Source organism: Bicyclus anynana, chromosome 1, assembly GCF_947172395.1.
Source record: "Bicyclus anynana chromosome 1, ilBicAnyn1.1, whole genome shotgun sequence".
Classification (NCBI taxonomy): domain Eukaryota; kingdom Metazoa; phylum Arthropoda; class Insecta; order Lepidoptera; family Nymphalidae; genus Bicyclus; species Bicyclus anynana.
The window spans coordinates 9574561-9596789 of record NC_069083.1 but is presented as its reverse complement, the minus strand read 5'-3'; the positions used below and the strand labels follow the sequence as shown (position 1 = coordinate 9596789).

The following is a 22229-nucleotide window of genomic DNA, read 5'->3' as shown; positions in this document are numbered from 1 at the left end:
ATAAAATGACGAGAGTAGTTATCGCTGGCTCTCCGTCTATATACATCTAATACTGTTATTAAATTTATGCCTGCATCTATCCGACGAGATCGTACTTTCACCCGGTCGTCACAATCGTAAGCATCCGTCACGACGACGGTATCGATATCTCGTTTTTGTGCGCCAACATTTATTTTAACACCTACAAGAAACTGTGCTTTACGTTTCCTACTGATAAAAGGCGATTAAAGTCGCACGCTTGTGTCTTTTAACAAGCTGCGGCGCGTCTGTGCCGGTAATTAAATAGTTAGTTGGAAAGCTTGCGAAATTGCTGTAATGCGGCTATGGCTCCGCGAGCCAGTCAGACGCGTTTCGACGCATAGATTCCTCGTGTAAGAGGCGGAAGCGGTGAGTTGGACCTTGATCTTGCGCTCATGGCGTTCGCACGAGCATATGTGCGCATAAATGTACTAGGAATACATGTCGCCGAGTGGTAAAGAGCGAGACGTAGTGACAATGGCGCGTTTGACCCTATTCGCACGCTCGTCCCTTTCTCGACTTATTGACTAGTCGGCTGCCCCGCTTATGAGAGGCTATTTAGCTATTTGCACACACATATTGTAGTTCAAACAGAATTCCACTCTAATGGGTTACATTGGCTCGTGCTTACCAACTTGAGTGAATTGCAATTAGTACGTGCTATGACCGTTGTGAATGCCGTTATGTCAATATCTATCTTTATTATTTTATTCTAAAAAATCTATTGTACTGTTACAATAATAATTTACGATCATCGATTTATGTAAATTGGCTTATCTTGGAGTCTTTAACTAGAAACCGCTTTCCTATGAAGTGTTTGTTCTATGTTTGAATCTTGGCTTGTAATACATTAAAACTAATTGTATATCGTAAGCAACAATTTTATCAAAATAGTTTAATAAAAAATTGTTTAGTAACGCGTAAATGTTTAGTAATTAGGTCAAACATATAAAGAAACTTAACAGGTAAATAAAATTCTCGTATCTAGGTATTTGTTGCCAAACTGCCTCAAACCGCTAGACCGATTTTTATGAAATTTTTGTGTGTGCATATCGGTTACGTCTGAGAATCGGCCATATTGTTCGAGCTCTTTCAGATCAAAAGACGTTGTCATTAATAAGACACGTTTTCTCCGGTTCATGTACGTTTATGTTTCACACCCTACTGTACTATGAATGATATGGTTCTTAGATGCATGGTAGACTTAAAAAGACTCTTTAAGCTGGACTGTTGTTTTGATAGTAATTGTCAGAGAAAGAGCACGAAGGGCAAATACTTTACCTAGTTAGGGTACCTACTATAAACAGAGCAATATTTTGCTGGGCATAAGAACGTCTTACAAAGTAGGTACGACCTATGACTATCAATCTGAGAAGGAGGTGAAACTTCAAGTGCCTGTTATTATACCCGCAACCATGCATTTTAAGCTAGAACACAGTATTGCTGTTATGAGAGATGTGTGGCGGTAGTCCTTTTCCAGCTAGGTTCTGTTACAAAGCGCTCCTCGATAACTAAACAGTTCACTTGATTGGACTAAAATCATGAAAAGCGTTTCGTTTTAGCTTTAATTGGGGGAGAGAAATTATATCATGGGGCTTTGGATCACGAGGTCCTAGGTTTGAGTCCTAAGTCGAACTATAAAATATTCAGTTTTTCTTAATTTAATAAATTTTCAGTAAAAAAAATTCAGCCTAGAGTTGAGAAGTTGGTGGTTACACCAGTAGGTGTAGCGTGGTAGTAAATATCCCTTCTCCTAATATGTCATCATCCTTAACCGTCGATGGATGTCCACTGCTGGACATAGGCCTCTTGCATGGACTTCCAAACAAAACGGACAAAGGTCTCAAATCCTAATAGACGAGTATAAAGAGGCTTAGCTTTAAAAAAGGCTGACAACGAAGATGATGATTATTATGGCGATATTCAAAAAGTGAGAGTGCATAAAATAGAAGGTATATTAAGTAATTACATACAGACTTTATGTGAATAGTATCGATTCGAAAGTGCACAGATACAATGTTAATTTAAGCCTAGTTTACAGTTTACTGGTAGAACAGGTCACTCCACGGATGTAAATTAGAAATATGTTGGTGCACTGCAGTAGCGAGCGCCCCGCCCTGTACTCTATCACTAAGGGGCAATTTATATCGAGCTAAGTGATTTTCAAAATAAGTTTTAAGTCTGTGAATGGATTTGCATGCGAAATTAAGTCAGGCGAGAGATAAATCACGTTCGATAAACTTTATGTACAGTAATTGTAAAATATTTGATCTTTGCTGGGTCATCTAGTAATTTTATAATATACTAACTTTATGTACAGTAATTTAGTATAGTATAAAATTACTAGATGACCCAGCAAACGCTGTTTCGTCTTATAAATTGGGGAACCACCCTTATGATTTAGGGGTATGATAAATATATGTTGTCAGATGGTCGGATCTACCTGTTATACAAAATTTCATAAAAATCGAAAGACCTTCAATAACAGAATTAAACCGTTTCGGAGGAGTTTGTTAACAAAGTCCGTGACGTTCTTTAATATATTAGATAATTTAGTGGGTACTTTATAACTAGCGGACGCGTAGTTCCCGTTCCCGTAAAAATACGGGAGGAACACTGGGCTTAATGTTACTCCTTATAACATCATCTGCCAGTGAAGTCCCACCAAAATCGGTCCAGCCATTTCAATAGTCGCAACAAACAGGCAGACTAATGAGTAGCGTATAATTACGAGGACGAGGAGGAGGAAATGTTTTTCAAGTAATGTGTACCTTTTTTATGTACCTACTCGTATTTTTTCAGGATTAGATACGTACCGATTTGCATGATGCTATTTTAGTCCTTGTCATATATTCCAGGGAAAGGAGCTTTCCAAAAAGAATGAGGGACTCGCTTCCGTGCATATTTTATTCCAGTAGTTGGTATATTCTGATTTTATCCTGCAAATATTTCTTTTAAGAAATTATAAAGCACTTTAATTGCACTTGCAAGGTATTATGAAAATTGTAACAGGAAAACTTCTTAATGGCTTTTTCTGTAGGTATATTCTACTGCATTCCGAACTAATTATGCAAACAGCTGATAGCATCAAATGGGATGTCCCAAGTTTAGTTTGTCATGACGTCATAATAGTCTTAGAGCCTGTGGTGACCATAGTCATAAAGACATAAATGAAAACTGAAAGTTTGACAGCCCGTGCTCAAATCATATCGTGGCAAACGAAGACACAGCGTAAAAGATTAAAATTGTAAGGCGTCTTTGGTTAAGATAATTGTGTCTTTTAAGTTTTATCGAAGAAAATATTACAAATTAGCAGACGCCCCGAGGTTTTACCCGCATAGTTCCCTTGGGAATACGGTGATGACTTTAAGCCTATAAAACTTTGAAATAACGTTATATTTGTAAAATTATTAAATCGGTTCAGTAGATCCTGTGACTACCCCCTGCAAACTCACAAAATCTACCCGTTTGTAATATTAGGTTTTAGGTATAAGGATTTAGGTTTTGTATCTACATGGACGAATAGAAGGACTGATTATCTTAATCACAGGTCATCGCATTTTTATTTGACGTCTTTACGTTTTATAAGGTCATGTTTTTTTTTGTTATTCTTTACTAGTTAGCCCTTGACTAAATCTCACCTGATGGTAAGTGATGATGCAATCTAAGATGGAAGCGGGCTAACTTGTTAGGAGGACGATGAAAATCCACACTCCTTTCGGTTTCTATATGGCATCGTACCGGAACGCTAAATCCCTTGGCGGTACGTCTTTGCCGGTAGGGTGGCGACTAGCCACGGCCGAAGCCTCCCACCAGCCAGACCTGGACCAATTAAGAAAACCTCGATCGACCCAGGACCTCCGTCTTGTAAATCCACCGCGCATACCACTGCGCCACGGAGGCCGTCTAAAATGGTCGACATGTTACGTTAAGAGGAATGCAAAAGCCTAAATTACATTTGTATTTGTATAGATAATTATGCAACTATATAACGATTGGTGACAGTATTCAGCTGTTTTCATAAAGTAAGCTACTATTAAAAATCTCAAATTTATTTTGAAAATTAAAATAATTACAATTGATTTTAATGCAAACAAAATCTATAATACTAATATATAAAGCTGAAGGTTTTGTTTGTTTGATTGAACGCGCTAATCTCAGGAACTACTTGTTCGATTTGAAAAATTCTTAAAGTTTTAGATAACACATTTATCGACGAAGGCTATATATTATCCCCGTACTTCTACGGAAACGAGAACCACGCGGGTAAAACCGCGCGGCGTCAGCTAGCTTATAATTATTGTTTACCTTTAAGCCATCATTAATAATACATCGTTTCACCTGTCAACTAACTGTAATGAAAACCAACTTATAAGTTTTCTTACCAAACAACAACAACGTCTTACAATTCCATACTGCACGTCTAACTACTTTTTTTTTGTATATGGGTCCCGTTAGTTATAGATACATGATCGTAGGTTCTTGTGTGCATTAATTAAATAAGTATCACAGAAAACAACATACTTCTTGTTATGGTGGATAAAAACCTTAGTGACACCCTGCTGCATAGAAATAGATTTTTGTTCTGTATTCTGATTATGCCGTAGGCTCCTTTATGGGACCTCAGCAGCGTCACCGTGGCGTTTGAGCGATCGCAGAAGCATCGCCTGATGGGGCCCCAAGGCAGAAGCAGAGTAGATGAGCGGAACGGCTCTCTAAGGGCGTCTCCTCTGAGACTCGGACCTCGGCTTAGAGGGCCGTTCGGGAAGGGTGTTTTGGCCTGAGTATATAAGTCCGAGCGCACCTGACATCGTGAGTTAAAAAGTCCACGTCTGGGTGACGTCAGCTTTTGTTCTGTGCTATGTTCGATATAGGTGTGTTAGGTTACATACTCGTAGTTAATTTGATGGATTGCCTTATTTGTAGTACGTTTTAACTGGATGGGATACATTTCAATATGCAATCAACTGATGTTTTTAAATGCTCGGTATTTCGTTTCGGTTACTAATCCATTAAAATTTTTCATTCGCAGTTAGGTAGGTACTATTTACACAATATATGCAGTTACTGCAATTTGATTCATTTTCAAGGTTATTTATCAATTAAAATCAAATATGATTATTATGAGAATGGAAAAAGTAATGAAGATATGCAAGGATCATAGCAAGTTGACGGACGTGGTCTCTAAGCAAATGAGGCGTGATGGTATGTACGAGTGTTTGTCTGCTAATACTATGTCAATTAAGCTACAAAATTACAAATGATTCAATCAAAATACCTAGTTGTAAATCAAAATTGAATATTTTAATATATTACTACATTTGAGCAAAAAGATTAATTGCGCACATAATGTCGATTTGTGATTATTATGATTAATTGAAGAGAATTAATGAAATTATTATTCACACAAAAACATGCTCAGCACCGACACAAATACCTAATAACAAAATTGATGTCAGATTAAAGTGTATCTGCAAAGTAATGCTTGCAATGCTATGCGACCTACCTCCTGACCTTCTAACAGAGATTTGGAATTCCCAACATAAATATTAGCAAAGATAAATACTAACAAAGCAAACAATAGGAACTGAAGAAACTGATTGATATTGATTTAATATTTTGATTGATTTAATATTTTAAATCAATGCATTGTTATTAATAGCACATACATAGAACGTTAGTAGAACTAGAAACTAGGGTGTACCTAACTAAAAAAATTAAGCCTTAAACTAAAGTAAATGAAAAGATCGATTTATTTATTTTATGTTACTGTCTGTTTGTCTATTTAACCTTATCTTTGAGAATTGAACTAATTTTCATGTAGTTTTTAACGGTTGTTTGGTAGTTTGTTTGCTTATTTTTGGACTATATTTTTTTGCGATAGGATTTAGTGAAAAATTGTCATCCTGCAAAAACTAATAAGGCTTATTTCTAACCTTCGACAGAACGGAAAAATATGCGTTTAGGTTGAGAGGTTGAATATTTTCTATTAAGAATATGCACTTGGAGTGTAAGTAGGTACCGATTTCTTTAATAGGTCCGCAGGAAACTTAGCAAGGGACTTGGGCGAACGAGCTTTGTCAGTGTCGAGCCCAGGCTATAAGATTGGGACCAAATTTCTCTATAATGGCATACTTACTGCTAGTTTCCCGTGAATCACTCCGTCTATTGGTGAAAACCGTAAGAAAATCAAACGCGGCTTATTTGTTTTATGCTATTAATTGGTTTATTATAGTATCTGTCTAAATTAATACCACCAAATGTCCTATTAACTATATAAATAGAAATTGATAAATTATATTATTATCTCTTGGCTTAGAGATTATGTATGTGAATTAGTCAGTTCTACTTTTTTCAATTATTTATAACTAGCTGACGCGCGATTTCACCTGCGCGATTCCCGTAGAAATAATAAGGATAATGTATATCGATAAATGGACTATCTAACACTGAAAGAATTTTTCAAATCGGACCAGTAGTTCCTGAGATTAGCGCGTTCAAACAAACAAACTCTTCAGCTTTATAATATTAGTGTAGATTGTAAGTGATAATATGTATTCCTTATTCTGAGGTGATAATGATAAGCATTGTTTATTTTATACTCAAAGAAGTTTTGCGGTCTCATAACTTTTTAGAGCGTCAGCAACTGTAAGTTAGCGTTAAAACTGCAGTCACATCGCAGTAAATGTTTACACAAAGAAATATAATAAATTATTATTGCAGCCAACGGTACAGAGCATGTTCCAGATATATATCATATATTTTGTACGTGTATATAAGGATTTAACAAGAATGTAACCGTACGTTGTCGGACAGAACATGTAGTGTGGGAGCAAACATATTTTTTGTTGAGGATCTGGCTATACCCGATGTCAGGGTTGCCAAATTCGAAGGAATAATTTTCTCAACTATTTAAAATGATGTTCATGTCACATTAATGAATACATGACTAAAATCTAAGAATATTTAATAAAAAAGTTGACATTAAGCTACGCTACACGTATTTGCGATCTGAATGTAGGATATTGAAACTGAGCGAAAAGTATCTGATACGCAACGCATTAAGTTTCGAAGTTTCTTTAATTATTTTTTTACATTAAAGTTTTAAGTTGATAGGGATAACTTCACAGTATATTGATGATTTATATTTCTGTAGATAACTTGAAAGGGGCACAAGTTTGTTCTACCTAAAGGGTAGGTATATAATAACTCTAATGGTTTACGCGGTATCATACTGGAACGCTTTCGTGGGGATCGAACCCAGAACCTATAATCGTAGATAGCATTACTATCTCTTACCGTATACTATGCTATTTAGAAGGATATTTCGAGTGCTGTAGAAAACTTTATTTATAAATAAATGATAACGTACAATATAATAAAAGTAAAATTTACTATAAAAATTAAATTAAATAACTAAAACTAAAACTATGCAAATAAACTTAAGATTACAAGAAAATATTTACAAGAATCTAATTGTATGGATGAAAAATTTATTCTTGTAATTTTATGTTTATTTATATTCGTAGTAGGCACGGTATTCAATACTCTGGAGCTATAACCCCTCTGAATGATCTGAACTTAACTCATTAAAATATACTAAAAACTTACACACGTAAAAAGGCACTAGTGACAACCCTATCTTACTTGAAGGTATACCTAATGAAGAACGACGTAATATTCTTCGAAGCGAAGTGTCGCCCTCTAACGGTACCTTTTTACTGGCGTTGTATCTTTCAGTACCTTATCATTTACTTTTTTAAGCAACGGGCTTCTTTTTACCCGACTACCCTGACCCTGTATAAAATGAATTAGGTCGTAATTACTTAATAAAGTTGTATTAAAATTTTATAATATTAAGGTTTGACAATGATTAACTTTTAGGTTGATGGAAAAATAGAGTTCTTAGAATTGAGTTGAGCTGTATTCTAGTTAAAAAAAAACCATGATGTTTTTTACATTTACCCAAAATATTATTATTTTCCAAGTAATACGAGATTAGATAGATTGACGTATTGATCATAAAAAAAAATACTCTTTTTCCCTCAAATTAACCGGTGATATAAAAAAAAACCTTCAACATAGTACCTGCCTTTTATAAATAAACTTTATCAATATTTGACGTTATACATTAAACGAAACATAAATAAGATAAGAGTATTGAATGTAGGATCGGAATGCGAGCTGACGATATCTAGATCCAATAAACTTATTATTGAATCATTATGTACATTATTTATAAGTTTTATGGACTCTAATGATGATAAATAACTACTAAAATTAAAATCACTAAATACCTGTTACAAAAAGGCTATAGATTTATGTCCCGTTTTGTTTTGTCTATCTTTCTGAATTTTTTGTTCCAATTTATTAAGGATGCAATTTTAGTATAGGTACCTGAATATAAAACCATATTTCAATATTCAGATATATTTAAAATCAAACTAGGACTAATGTTTGTCAAAAAATACAAACACTCAAAATAAATTTTGATATATCCATTCGCTTTATATAATTGACTACTTTCTTTACATAATAGCTACGTAGGTCCATCTAAACGAGTACACAGAATTGTATACGAGGTTTTATCAGACATAATAGTAGTTTTTAATAATCTTGGGTTGGAATTAATTTAAATTAATATCACGTGTCTCAAACGGTGAAGGAAAAACATCGTGAAAAAACCTGCATACAGAGAATTTTCTTAATTCTCTGCGTGTGTGAAGTCTGCCAATCCGCATTGGGCCAGCGTGGTGGACTATTGGCCTAACCCTTCTCATTCTGAGAGGAGACTTGAGTTCAGCAGTGAGCCGAATATAATAATATATAATACTAACTTATATTTAGTAGTACTGCAAATGCAATTTTAAAAAATCTACTACATATAAAACTTAAATTCAAAAACAAAGTTCAATTCAATATCATGAGTAGATATAAGAATACTTTTCTTTGGAATTGTAGATAAAGCTTATTTATATGGCAGTTTAATAGACAAGAAGCTGCATAATAAACCAGTGAACAACAGACCATAGAATTTAAAAAAAAACCAACTGTACAGGCAATAGTGGCTATTTATAACCAGAGGCGGTCTAAAAGGGAAGGTTGCTCGATCAATGTTATACGTGTACTGAACTAGGAATACCGGTATTCTGTATAAGGTATTTTATAATAGCATGATAATATTATGTATGCCACTTCGATATGAAAATCGTAAAATACCTTACACATGCTGTGAGTACATTAATAGGGCCCTTCTACTAAATTATAAGGTTATGCTAATTAACAAAGTTATTCGTATCACTATTGGGCATACCTGTAACATAATCGACAGTTTTAGTGTGTTGATTAAGTGTGAGGTTATTTACGACGAATTTATGTATTTTTAACCGACCTAAAAAAAGGAGAAGGTTCTCAATTCGACGCGTTTTTTTTTTTTAAATGTTTGTTATCTTATAACCTCGTCATTTATTAACCAATTTTGAAAATTCTTTTTTTGATTGAAAGATTATACTTCTAGATTGGTCCCATTTAATTTTCATGAAAATCGGTTCAGAAGTTTAGTGTTAAAATCAAAATAAGTTAAATACGTCTTTGAAGTCGGTTCAATTTTCATGTTAAAAAGATATAATATTATGTACAAATCGCAATAATATGGGTTGTATCAAGAGTGAATAGGCATTAAAAGCTCGATCCACACATCCATCGCTTACCATCATGAGTGATTGCAGCCAAGCGATAGATTATTTAAAAAAATATTTTTTGTACTATACCTAATACTGTACGGATAGACCAGTGGAAGCTACATTTGAAATGCTATTTCGAGAAACAATTTTTCTTTTATTAATATACAAATAGGTCCGTAATGGCATAGTCGTATATCTATCTTGTAAGGATAGCTTTACCATACCTAGTTATGTCAGCCTCGGCATTATGTCATGCACATCGCGACCAATACACGATCAGTTTTATTGGCTGTCAAGCCGTTAGCGCTGCAGGCATGTCAGATTACTTGATCGTCAGTTTACACCGATGATATCACGGACGAAGTTACGGGCGTCCGCTAATTTTATTTATTGTTATTTATAAATAAAAACAAAGTTACGTCATCAACCCATTTCGGAGAATTAAGAAAATTCTCTGGTATGCAGGTTTCCTCACGATGTTTTCCTTCACCGTTTGAGACACGTGATAATTAATTTTTAAAAAAATGCACACAACTAAAAGTTGGAGGTGCATGCCCCGGACAGGATTCGAACCCACACCCTCCAGAATCAGAGGCAGAGGTCATATCCACTAGGCTATCATGGCGTCAAAAAAAAAAAAAACAAAAACAAAGTATATAAACATATTCATTTTATTGTGTGATTAAATAAAAAACATGGTTGCCATATGCGTTGACGCACCCCAACGGCTTTCACGAACGTCCCACAACACATTATGGCGTTTCCTTATTACCGGAGGTGGTCTGGTGAAATATCAAAAGAATGTTACGGTGAATGTCGGTTTGTGGTCGTATTGAGTTCGCCGTAACGAGTGACCATACTCATAATAAAATTACCACAGTAGTACTTACCTAATTTTCTTTTTATTCTTTACAATTTGGCCCTTGACTACAATCTTACCTGATACTAAGTGATGATGCAATTTATAAGATAGGAGGAGGATGAAAATCCACACCCGTTTCAGTTTCTACACGACATCGTACTGCAACGCTAAACCGCTTGGCAGCACGTCTTTGCCGGAGCATCCCACCAGCCAGACCTGGACCAATTAAGCAAACTTTAATAGGCCCAGCCGGGAATCGAACCCAGGACCTCCATCTTGTAAATCCACCGCGCATTTCACTGCACCACGGAGGCCATAATATTATACATAAATGGTCCACTACAATAAATTAAATTAATTTGTGCAGCAGAAATGGTTATAGTAGTAAGTACTAGTAGTTTAGAAAATGTTAATTTCATTATAAATTATTGACTGACTACCAGAAAAACGTATTATGCCGTAAGTACAGAGTTTATTACAATTTTAGTCTAAAATAAGCTAATGTAGCTAATAGTACTATTAACTTATTTTAATGCAAATGCCTGTAGGTTGCAGGGACAGTCATTCTCATTTAATGATAGCCCAGTGGAAATGACCCCTGCCTTCGATTCTGATGGTTTAGGTTCGAATCCGGTCCGGGCATGCATCTCCAATTTTTCAGTTATGTGCATGTTAAGAAATTACATATCACGTGTCTCAAACGGTAAAAGAAAACATATGAGGAAATCTGCATACCTGAGAATTTTCTTAATTCTCTATTAGTGTGAAGTCTCCCAAACCGCATTGGGCCAGCGTGGTGGACTATTAACCTGACCCCTCTCATTCTGATCTCTCGATCTCGGAGTCTCGTGCTCAACAGTTACTGAATGAGATGATTACATATAGATACAAGACTCGAACACAGGTTGTCATGATCTTTAGGCTAACCACCCAATCGTCGTTATCAACCCATATTCGGCTCACTGCTGAGCTCGAGTCTCTTCTCAGAATGAGAGGGGTTAGGCTAATAGTCCACCACGCTAGCCCAATGCGGATTGGCAGACTTCACACACGCAGATAATTAAGAAAATTCTCTGGTATGCAGGTTTCCTCACGATGTTTTCCTTCACCGTTTGAGACACTTGATATTTAATTTCTTAAAATGCACACAACTTAAAAGTTGCAGGTGCAAACCCCGGACCAGATTCGAACCCACACCCTCCAGAATCGGATGCAAAGGTCATATCCACTGGGCTATCACGGCTCTCACTGAGCCAATAAGACAGTTAAAATTTATAGCAGTAGATATAAACTACTTAAATACATCACATACATACGTTTATTTTAATTGCACCTTCATTACTGTGAGATTAGATACACACATCACATTGTTGGTTCACACCTGTTCAAAAGTCACACGAAGTTTTTTAAGAGCTTGACAACCTTAAAAACAAGTTCATTTTAAGAACCATAATTATAATAACAACAACAATATTATTAATTTTAAATACTTTCATTTGTAATATGTATAATTCGTGTATGAATTATATTCACGAATAAAGTAGTTTTATTTTTTGTGCCTAAATAAAAACTTGCATCGAAAGTGAATATTATGAATACGGCTTCAATTGTAGCGGAACTACTTGTTAATTTAATACCGAACAGTGGTAACTAATGAGTGCCTTTTACTTTTTATAAGTGTCTCATATTCTTTAAAGAGTTGCTGATTTTTCTCCAATTTGCAATATTTCCTTAACTACTTAATTTACAGCGTTACGATCGGTCGTATTTTTCCCAGTCGTTCCCGGTATGACGTCCGGACGTATGCTCTCTCCCAATCGATTTACAATTTAAGGATGGAGCCTGGAACTGGTGCCAGTTCTCGATTCAAAACTAATGGCTATAACGATTAAGTTTTCCTGAAATTCGGCAATCCATCTAGTATTAACACTATGCTTTCCGTTGTGAGGTCTTAGTTTTAGTCCACGGGCTCTTCGAACTATGTGCACCGCCTTTGCTACTTCAGCTTTGCAACTCCTGGAGCACTTAACGAGTGAAAATATTCATCGTCTGAATTTGGCCAGTCATGGTTTGCGGCCGTTCTCAAATGATTATTTTTATTTGTAAATACCATTTTTTTACCTCAATTAACATAATTTCTCCCTGAAATAAAGAAAAAGCTTTCTCCCTGCCAGCAATAACACCGCATGGAAACCAGTCAGAGATAAAGATTATACAGTGCCCCCAACAAGTTGAGCGAACACTGCATCGTCATAAAGGTGAGATTGCAGTCAAGCGCTAACTTATTGCTGAATACAAAAAATATATTGCTTATTACAGAAACACTTATAAAGTACTTATGGGTGAAGTTTTCTGTAAATCCTTATGCCAATGAGCTACTTTTTACACGTTTCATTCCATTTCAAACTTCTTTGGTAGGATCCAATCTAGATACTTTTATTTGCTTGCTCGTATTTTATACATTCTTTGCAGGTACTTGAAACCTATAAAGGATTTGCAATTGCCGTAGCGAAACTGAATTCCGTTTTAGTTTTTTGCCGTCGCATTATTGTTGCTCTGTGCAGCGATTAAGTATTTACTGTTTCACCTGGCGGCATTTGAACGTGAATTAAGTAGAGAGCAAGACGACAAAATAAAGCTAAAAGTAATCTGACGTGGGGCATTGAGGATTTACGCCTCAACAATAACTCATTCAGTTCGCACTGACTTTCACTCCTTAAAAGGTTTTAAAGAATTCAAAAGGTTAAAAGAGTCATGCATTGTTTGCCTTCACTGTGAAGAAACTTTGATCCAATATCGACTATCGATGTAACTGAATATAATCGTGAAGGTTTTCCGGCGAGCGACGGGCGGCTTAACCTGCGCGAGCGCAAGCGAGGCTTGGTGGGATGGGGGGGCGTGAGCGGGGGGAGAGGGGGGTCACGACGTGGTTAACCTAGGTTACACCGCGCTCTAAAATGCATACTTTCGCGCTTCGAATTCCCTGTAATTTTTGTTTTCTGTTCACGTGTTTTTCGTGGCACGCTGACACCGTAACATCTTTTTCGATTTAAAATTGCATTGTAGTGTTGATGAGCAAAAACTCGTTGCGATTTATTTTGGGATGAAAGCACATTCGCAAAATAAATACGTGCTAGCGATTGTGAATAAAATAGCGAGTAGCTATCAACCTTTCTGAAAAGAAACTTCTTTTCAGTAATTTGGTAGAGCAACTAGATCAATGTTTACACTTTGATCAATTAATTGTCAGTTTTAAATTAGTTATTTTATTCTTTTTTTTTATTTCACTATTGGTTGGCGCTTGACTTCCATCTCATCTGATGTTATGTAGTTACAGAATTTCTACACGGCATCGCACTTTGAAACGCTTAACATTCTGCGATACATATATTATTGAGGTAGGGACTAGATCAATTTATATAAAATCTTAAAATTTGTTTAAAATTTGGATTTGGAAAGTTTGTGGCATTACACGTGGTTGCCTCGAGCAGCAGTATATGCCGTCGGGCCTTATTATTAGCATCTGATAGTGATCCTAAAGGAGTTATTAACCTAGGCCCGCAAACCGGGATGGAGCAGAACAGCATAGTGAGTTTAAGCTCCATATTCCTTACCTAGACGGAGGCCTGTCCCTGTAGTAGTGGGCCCGTTGAAATAGGCTGATGATGAAATTTAAGATTTTCATCATCTTTTCAATTTCAACTTTGGGAATACAACTCAGAACCCGGTTAATAACCAAGACATACTTATATAACTATAACGCTGGCATATACCTACAGTTGCTAATCGTGCGTGAACGCGACTAATATACGATACAAAACTATTCGCATTATTTATGAATATGAGTATGTCCGTAACATGCTCAAGGGCAAGATGGCTGATGCGGTCAAAGAGTTTTGAAATTACTATTTCGTAAAAATTCAGTTAGTTGGCGATTTTATCGGTCAGCTTACCAATGCTGTAGTAGAGTCAGTATCTAAACACACATTTTCACTCTTTAAAAGCGTACGTAAAACGCGTAATATATGAAACGTAATTATTCCTATAAGATTCTTCTTCATCATCATCATCATCATTAATAGCCGATGGACGTCCACTGCTGGACATAGGCCTCCTTGCATGGACTTTGAAACACAACGGTCTCGAGTCACCAGCATCCAGCGGCTTCCTGCAACCCTCTTGATGTCCTAGGTCCATCTAGTGGGGGGTCAACCAATACTGCGCTTTCCGGAGCGGGGTTGCCATTCTAGCACCTTGGAACCTCAACGTCCATCGGCTTTTTGAACTAAGTATGTGGCCTGCCCGTTGCCACTTCAGCTTCGCGACTCGCTGAGCTATGTCAGTGAATTTGGTACGTCTACGGATCTCCTCATTTCTGATTCGATCACGCAAAGAAACTCTAAGCATAACTCACTCCATCAAACGCCGAGTGACTTTGAGCCTCCTTATAAAGCCCATAGTTAGCGACTAAGTCTCGAAGACTTTCGTCTTCAGGCACTGAGGAATTTTGGATGTAAAGATGTCACGGAGTTTCCCGAACGCTGCCCAGTCCAGCTGGATTCGGCAGCTTACCTCTTTCTCGAAATTGGACTTACCTAACTGGACCGTGTGTCCTAGACGTATATATTATTGAAATCCAATTTGATCTCATTTAGTTACCACAACCATAAAAAGACAAAAGAAAAATCTATGAATCCAAACCTTAATGAGGTGATAAATATTTATTTTACATCTACTAATCATGATACTTATCTCAGAATATTAATCTATATGTTATAAGTTTTACATAATGGTTATTTATGATTTATTACGTTAAGGAACCTACTAGCTATGTATAGTTTAATGCCCGATATTCAACAGTTTCAAGGCGCGTTCGCTTAGTGAATAGGTATTTGAAATGCCTAGTTAGGTATTCAGGCTTCGGTAGAGTCTGCTGGCATTCTGATTGTCAGTTACTGGACCCTGACATTTTGGAAGGCACCGGACAGGTTTTCGATGTTATTGGATTCAATTTAGCGACAAAGCAAGTGTAAATTGATCGAGTTCACAAAGAATGCGGCTGCAGGTATCATATATCACCGAGCCAGGCGTTTGTTTTATTGGCGAAATTTATATATTTTAATTAGTAAAACCATATTTATATATTTTAATTAACCGACTTCGAAAAAGGAGGAGGTTCTACGTTCGGCTGTATGTATGATTTTTTTTTGTTTTTTATGTATGTTCAGCGATAATTCCGTCAATTATGGACCGATTTTGAAAATTCTTTTTTTATTTTAGTTAGTTTGAATAAAAAAAAATGTACAATATTTTTATTTAAATTGAAGATCTGTCTATTTGTTTTTAATATTCAAAAATATAAACTTTTTGTTTTGAACAAAAATGTATAAAAAACAAACACTCACATTCGGTCTTGCTAATTAGGTTTTATTGTAATATATAAGGTAAACATACACACGCTTGGAAAAACATTACCCTCGTTCTGACGCAGTCGAGTAATAAAACACTGCAAAGGCGGTCTAATCGCTAATGCTTTTCGCTTTTAAAGCTAAAGGCTTTTTGTGTGCTTGTAAAGTAATGAAATATTGCAAAAACACTTTCTGTATGAGATGCCAAGTATGGACCAATACTGACGTATGTATAGGTGTGATTGGTCATTTATGTAAACATGTTAGTCATCGGTAATTCAAAGAGGACATACATACATATGGACACAGTATGACAAGGATTCTTATTAAAGACGTGACGATAAACCATTATTTTCATAATAGCACGTGCTTATTAATCGTTGTTTTTTTTAAATTTGTGCAGATATACTTTACTTGCTACCTTAAATCTGACATCAACTCAGCAAATTCAAACATCATTTTGACGGTCTTCATCTAGTCTTATACTAATATTATAAGAGGTAAAATTTCTGGTATTGTAGGGGGTAGTCTCTAAATCTACTGGACCGATTTTGAAAATTCTTTTTCCACTACGTTATTTGTGAGTCTCATAGGCTATATTGTGTCCTCATATTCTCACGGGAAAGAGAACTACGCTGGTTATACTGCTGGGCGTCGGATAGTAATACGGTATATAGTTTGTTATATAGATATACTGTTTTTTAGGTTCCTTTATGGGATATATCTGTGTTCTGTGGAGCCTGTAGAAACCATTTTGAGAACAGTCATCATGCTCGAGATTAAGTAGTTCTAACCAACATCGCCAAATGTAACTTCTTTTACAATGAAAAAATCTTGCCTTAGAGAATATAAGCATGTCAGCTTTTAAACCGTTCAATTTATTTTAGGTCAAGAATGATGAATTACGTAAAGTTTACCGGGTTCTGATAGGTAACCAGTGACACTGCCTTTTGGCCTGTTTTATTCATAATTTGATGAATTATTATAAACAGAGATACGTAGATTTGACCTTGGCAAAAGTTATTTTTTGGGAAAAGTTAACAGTTTAAAAAGGCGATGAGAGATTTTGTGAAAGGAGAATTCAAAAATTACTACCATATACCAACTAACCAACAAAAGCATACTTATATATTAAATACCTACTATAAAATTTCTACTGAAAAATTTCGAATAACAAACGGACGGAGCAATGGGCAACACTGGTTTTTAATAAATTTTAAATTTATAGCTCATACGCCACGTTCAAGAAGCCACAAAGCTAACTTTAGCTTTTTATTGCATATTATGAAGCAAGCATATGACACATTGGTCAAGGATATTTAATTATGCAAAACCACGTTGAATAAAATGGTCTCTAATTCAGGTGAAGGTTAACGGATGGGTGATAATTAAAAATTGTTTAAGTATTCGTAATCGAAAAACATTTTGATGGTTGTTAGATCTGATATAATTTTATGATCTTCATCGCCTAATAAGACACCGGTTCACCTTTAAGAGGCTAAATTAAGAAGTCGTTTATCTATATATGATAAAGGCAAATTGAAATTAATGCTACATAAATGTCGATCCGGAGAGGTTTACGATAAGGATCTGCTAAAATTTCCTGGATATATATTAAGATGTCGGAATTTTTATTACTTATTTATACATTTTGTAGATGATATTTTATCATTTATTTTGTTTTGTTTTCAGGAAACCGGCAACCGACAACGAATCGAATAAACGAAAGTCGTTGTACGAAAGAAGTTTTTGGGATGGTAAGTAAAAATATGCTAGTCTTTTATTATTTCAAGTTATTAAAAGATATACCTATATACTAATACTTAAATAACAATTTGTGGTTGCAAACAATTAAGCTTGCATAAAAAAGATAGAACTAGTAAAGACTGATGAACCGTTACTCAATGTATGCCATACAAAATTTAAAAAAAAAGAAACATTTACATATCTATATAAAATATTATAGAAAATACACGAGAACCCATTAAACACCTGCAACAGTTAAGAACTCGTTTTATGCGTGTATAGCCATGATATTTTAGCAAATAAATGGTCATTGCAAAATCATGTTTGGCTATGTAAATTACTTAACGGAGCGCTAGAGAGAAATTCACTTAAACTGCATATTATATCGATCATGTTACCTTCCATGCTTTGTAGCGTCAGTGTAGAATTTACAAAGAATTCAATTATAATATATTAGTATTTTGAACCAATGATTATTGTTTTAGCTACTACAATATTATAAAACCTTAGACTATCTGAGGTATTTCTGACTGACCCACTGCAAGGTTAATTATCGTTTTAGCTTCTCTCGTACTACCAATATGAGAACCAATAAATATTTATATTAGACTAGCGGACCCGGTCAAGCTTCGCTTTGATACTTGTGCACTTCTTCCATAGCCTTACATATCCTACTCCACTACATCTCCCTACATCTACCCTACTTCTTTCTTTCTTTCTTATATGTAATTATATATAAAATAATTAAATAAATATATTATAATATATACGTAAATATAATATTAAAATTTACATATGTATTACATAATATATTACAACTAAAAAACATATAATATATAATATATACTACATAAATAATAAATAAAAATAAAAAAAAATACTTCAAAAAATAAAATTTTAATTCAACGACAAATAATGTCGTTTCAAACGAAACTTAAAAATGGCAATTGATTTGGTACAATACACGAGACGAAACTACTCATGCCTTATACTCGTACTTTTGGTTTCGTATTATATACTACCGATATATTTAGATATCTAATCACTTGTTTCTTGGAATAGCTTATAACAATAGATAGGTATATGTATAGACAGTTAGATAGACGTCGGAAACCTTACGTGTTCAAAGTCGTGAAAGTGCACCTTGCTCGAACGCCCTCTTTGTCACACCTGCCCATTCCTTGCACATGGCGTAACATTCGTTGTAACGTTCCTTTTTGATTTGGAAATCATTTTAACTTCACTCAATACCAGAAAAATAACCTACTATTTTGATATTTAGTAGGTAAAGAACATAAAATGTACAGTTGAAAAACATTCTGCGAAAATTACACCATCCACTAAAGGTATGACTATTCATTAGAGTTGCTTAACACATAGTAATGTTTAGTTCCAAGATCATTAAGAATTTGAACTTTTATAGAATAAAATTCGCAGTGAAATGTACCTGTGACAGAGTTAGATAGGAAAGAATACTTTTCACTATATGATGTCGAATAGTAAAGTACATCGGAAAGCGCAGTGTTGGTCGACCCTCTATTAGGTGAACCGAAGACATCAAGAGGACAGGAAGCCACTGAATGGTGGCAGCTCGAGACCATGCTGTTTGGAAGTCTATGCAAGAGGCCTATGTCCAGAAGTGGACGTCCATCGGCTGTTAATGATGATATTGATGATGATGTTATTGTTACTGAATTTGTCAGAGATTCGTCGCTTTTCGATGGAGAAAAACAAAATGTTGTTATTAATTGATCTAAACTTTCCCAAATAAGTCTGTTACTATACTTACTAGTAGGTAGTATAGTCTGTAGCTGTAGTAGAGCTTTTTGTGACATAGCCTTTCTGGAGAAGTACTGCTGCCATACTTTTTGCCGCCAAACAGCTTTGCTGTGTACCGGTCTGAGGAGCATGGTTGCCGGTGCAATTAGTATTGCAGGCACATTTGCCCCAGGTCCGGGGCATACTCCTCAAACTTTTCAGTTAGGTGCATTTTAAGAAATGAAACATTACGTATCTCAAAGAAAAACATCCTATGTAACCTGAGAAATTTCTCAAATTTTTTGCGTGTCTTAAGTATGCTAATCCGCATTGGGCCACTGCGTGGACTATTAGTCTAACCCTTCTCATTCTGAGAGAAGACTCTTGCTCAACAGTGAGCCGAATATGGGTTGTTAATGATGATAGCTACGAGCTAGCTCCCACAGTGAGCCGAATATGGGTTGTTAATGATTATACCCCAGTTTGATGGAAACGGGGAGTTAGCTCGTGGAAGGAGGTGTTCCTTGTATTCCCTGCGAAGTTTTGTTCTGTTAAATGACAACGGCTTTCCATCAGAAGGGCCACATCTTACGAGTAAGTCCGGCTATAAAAAAACTATGCTACCGAGATATATAAGTGAAATATATACCTGCCTATTATCGAGAAAAGAAACCACATTTCGCCTGCGGTCCGAGACGTTACAACGTCAAATACAATTATTCAGTGATTGAAAAGTAACTAGACAACATTTATTAAAGTATCAGAGAGCGATTACAATCTATTGCAGACTTAGTCCAGCATAACACATTGCGTAATACAATGTATAATGACAATCTATATATATGTAACACGAAGACAAAATCTCTCACATAAAATTATTTAATGAATGGATAAAATGATCTTTAATTACAGCATTCTCATGAAGCCGAGAATGAAAGCTTTGTTTTCTTAAACGAAAATTCCAATTATGAAATGTGCGCACAAATGAATTCCCTCGTGGAAAGTAAGGTGGCTTGGAATCCCGCTGTACGACCATTAAGGTAACGACCGCGACCTGCCCGTCAGCTTTCATTGTTCAGCCAGCACTTTGCATGCCGTCACTACAATTTCATGCAGCCTTTTTATGATTGAAAGTGATTGATGAATCTTTATTCCCAACTACTAATATGCAGTAAAAGCTCCTTATTCGCAGGGGATACGTTCTGTAAATGTGCCGCGAATACAGAAATCGCGAATATGGAATGTTATTTTATATGGGATTATAAGGGATACGTTCTTGGGTGACAAAATAAATTTTAAATATATGAAAAAAAAAAACAATTAATTGAAGTTTTTGACCAAATATTGTAATTTTTTCTTGCTTGACAGTTTTTAAAGCTAATATTCAGCAGTTGCATTATTCCATTCGCAATTTCGCAAGTTTTAATTTGCAGGTTTTCGGTAGTCAGATCCACGAAAAACTAAATTTGGTCTCAGTATTTTCAGTGGGAATAGTGAAAACGCAAATAGAGGAAGCGCGAATAAGGAGTTTTTGCTGTAGTTTCATTGATACATATACAAATACGTTATAAATTGCCTTTCGATTAAAAAATTTCAATGGTCGCCATTTACCCATCCGGTTGCCATATAAAATTGAAGTCTTGGAATTTCCTGTAAGACAACAAAAAGCTCTCAACGAAAGTTGCTTCTGTAATGTCCAGCTAGTGCGGAGTACATAAAGTCGGATTTCAAAGAGCCGCCAAGACAAAGGCTGTTGTAACATTTAATATAATATGATTTGGCAGATTCCAGAGCAAGCTTGGTTTCTGTTTGTTTCGCATGCCATCACAGGCGCGTTTTATTTTATGGCAACATCTGCGTAGTTGTATGCACACACTGTGTTATATTTTACAATAATTCATTCATAAAATACATGATATTCATTCAATTGTATCTACATTCTACACAAAAAGTAGTTGTTTGTGGGAGCCTATTTTAACCAGTTCAACTACTTTAATGATCATCATCAATGAATGAGCTTAAAATATTGCAGGCAGCGTGTAAAGTGTGATGTGGTAAAGTTTTTGGTATTGTAGGAAAATTCTTTTACCACTAGAAAGTTACGTTAGTTGTGCGTGTCTTAGGCTATTTTAACCCCGTATTCTCACGGGAACAGGAACAACGCGGGTGAAGCCGCAGCGGGTCGGCTAGTCTAAAATATTTTGAGATAGTAGTTCAATGACAATGGACTAAGATCCTGCTGTAGACAGACTCACCTCATTTTATTTAGGCTGTTTGTCAATTAGTTGAGACATGATTTCAAATGATATCCCGTGGAACCATCATTAACAACTGATATTGGGCTCACTGTTGAGCATGATTCTCCTCTCAGAATGAGAGAGGTTATTCTAATAGTCTACCACGTTGGTCCAATGTAATGCCAGACTTCACATACGTAGAGAATTCAGAAAATTCTCAGGTATGTATGTTTCCTCACGATGTTTTTTCTTCACCGTTTCAGACACATGATATTTCATAAAATGCACATTTAACTAAAATGTTAGAGGAGCATGCTCTGGACCAAATTCGAAGGCAAAGGTCATATCTACTGGGCCTGACCTTGCTGCCGTAGAATATATTGTCAAAAAATTACGTTTTATACTTGGAAAATTGAGGATCGGGCCATTGGAAATTGCCTACCAAAGTCATCATGGTCCAAACTCCACAATTGGCTACGGTACCTACTTACCTAGGTAGGTAGGAGTATTGGCTGAC

At 35.6% G+C, this 22229-nt stretch overlaps 1 protein-coding gene across 2 annotated transcripts in view; it reads left to right on the top strand.

The window, feature by feature from the left end:
- LOC112046907 (uncharacterized) overlaps positions 1-22229 on the top strand; it is a 67021-nt gene that overhangs the window by 28921 nt on the left and 15871 nt on the right. For both annotated transcript variants that reach the window (XM_052884197.1, XM_024083752.2), the window contains exon 3: positions 17664-17728. In XM_052884197.1, the coding sequence (XP_052740157.1) occupies positions 17664-17728 (65 nt within the window). The remainder of the gene's footprint in view (positions 1-17663; positions 17729-22229) is intronic.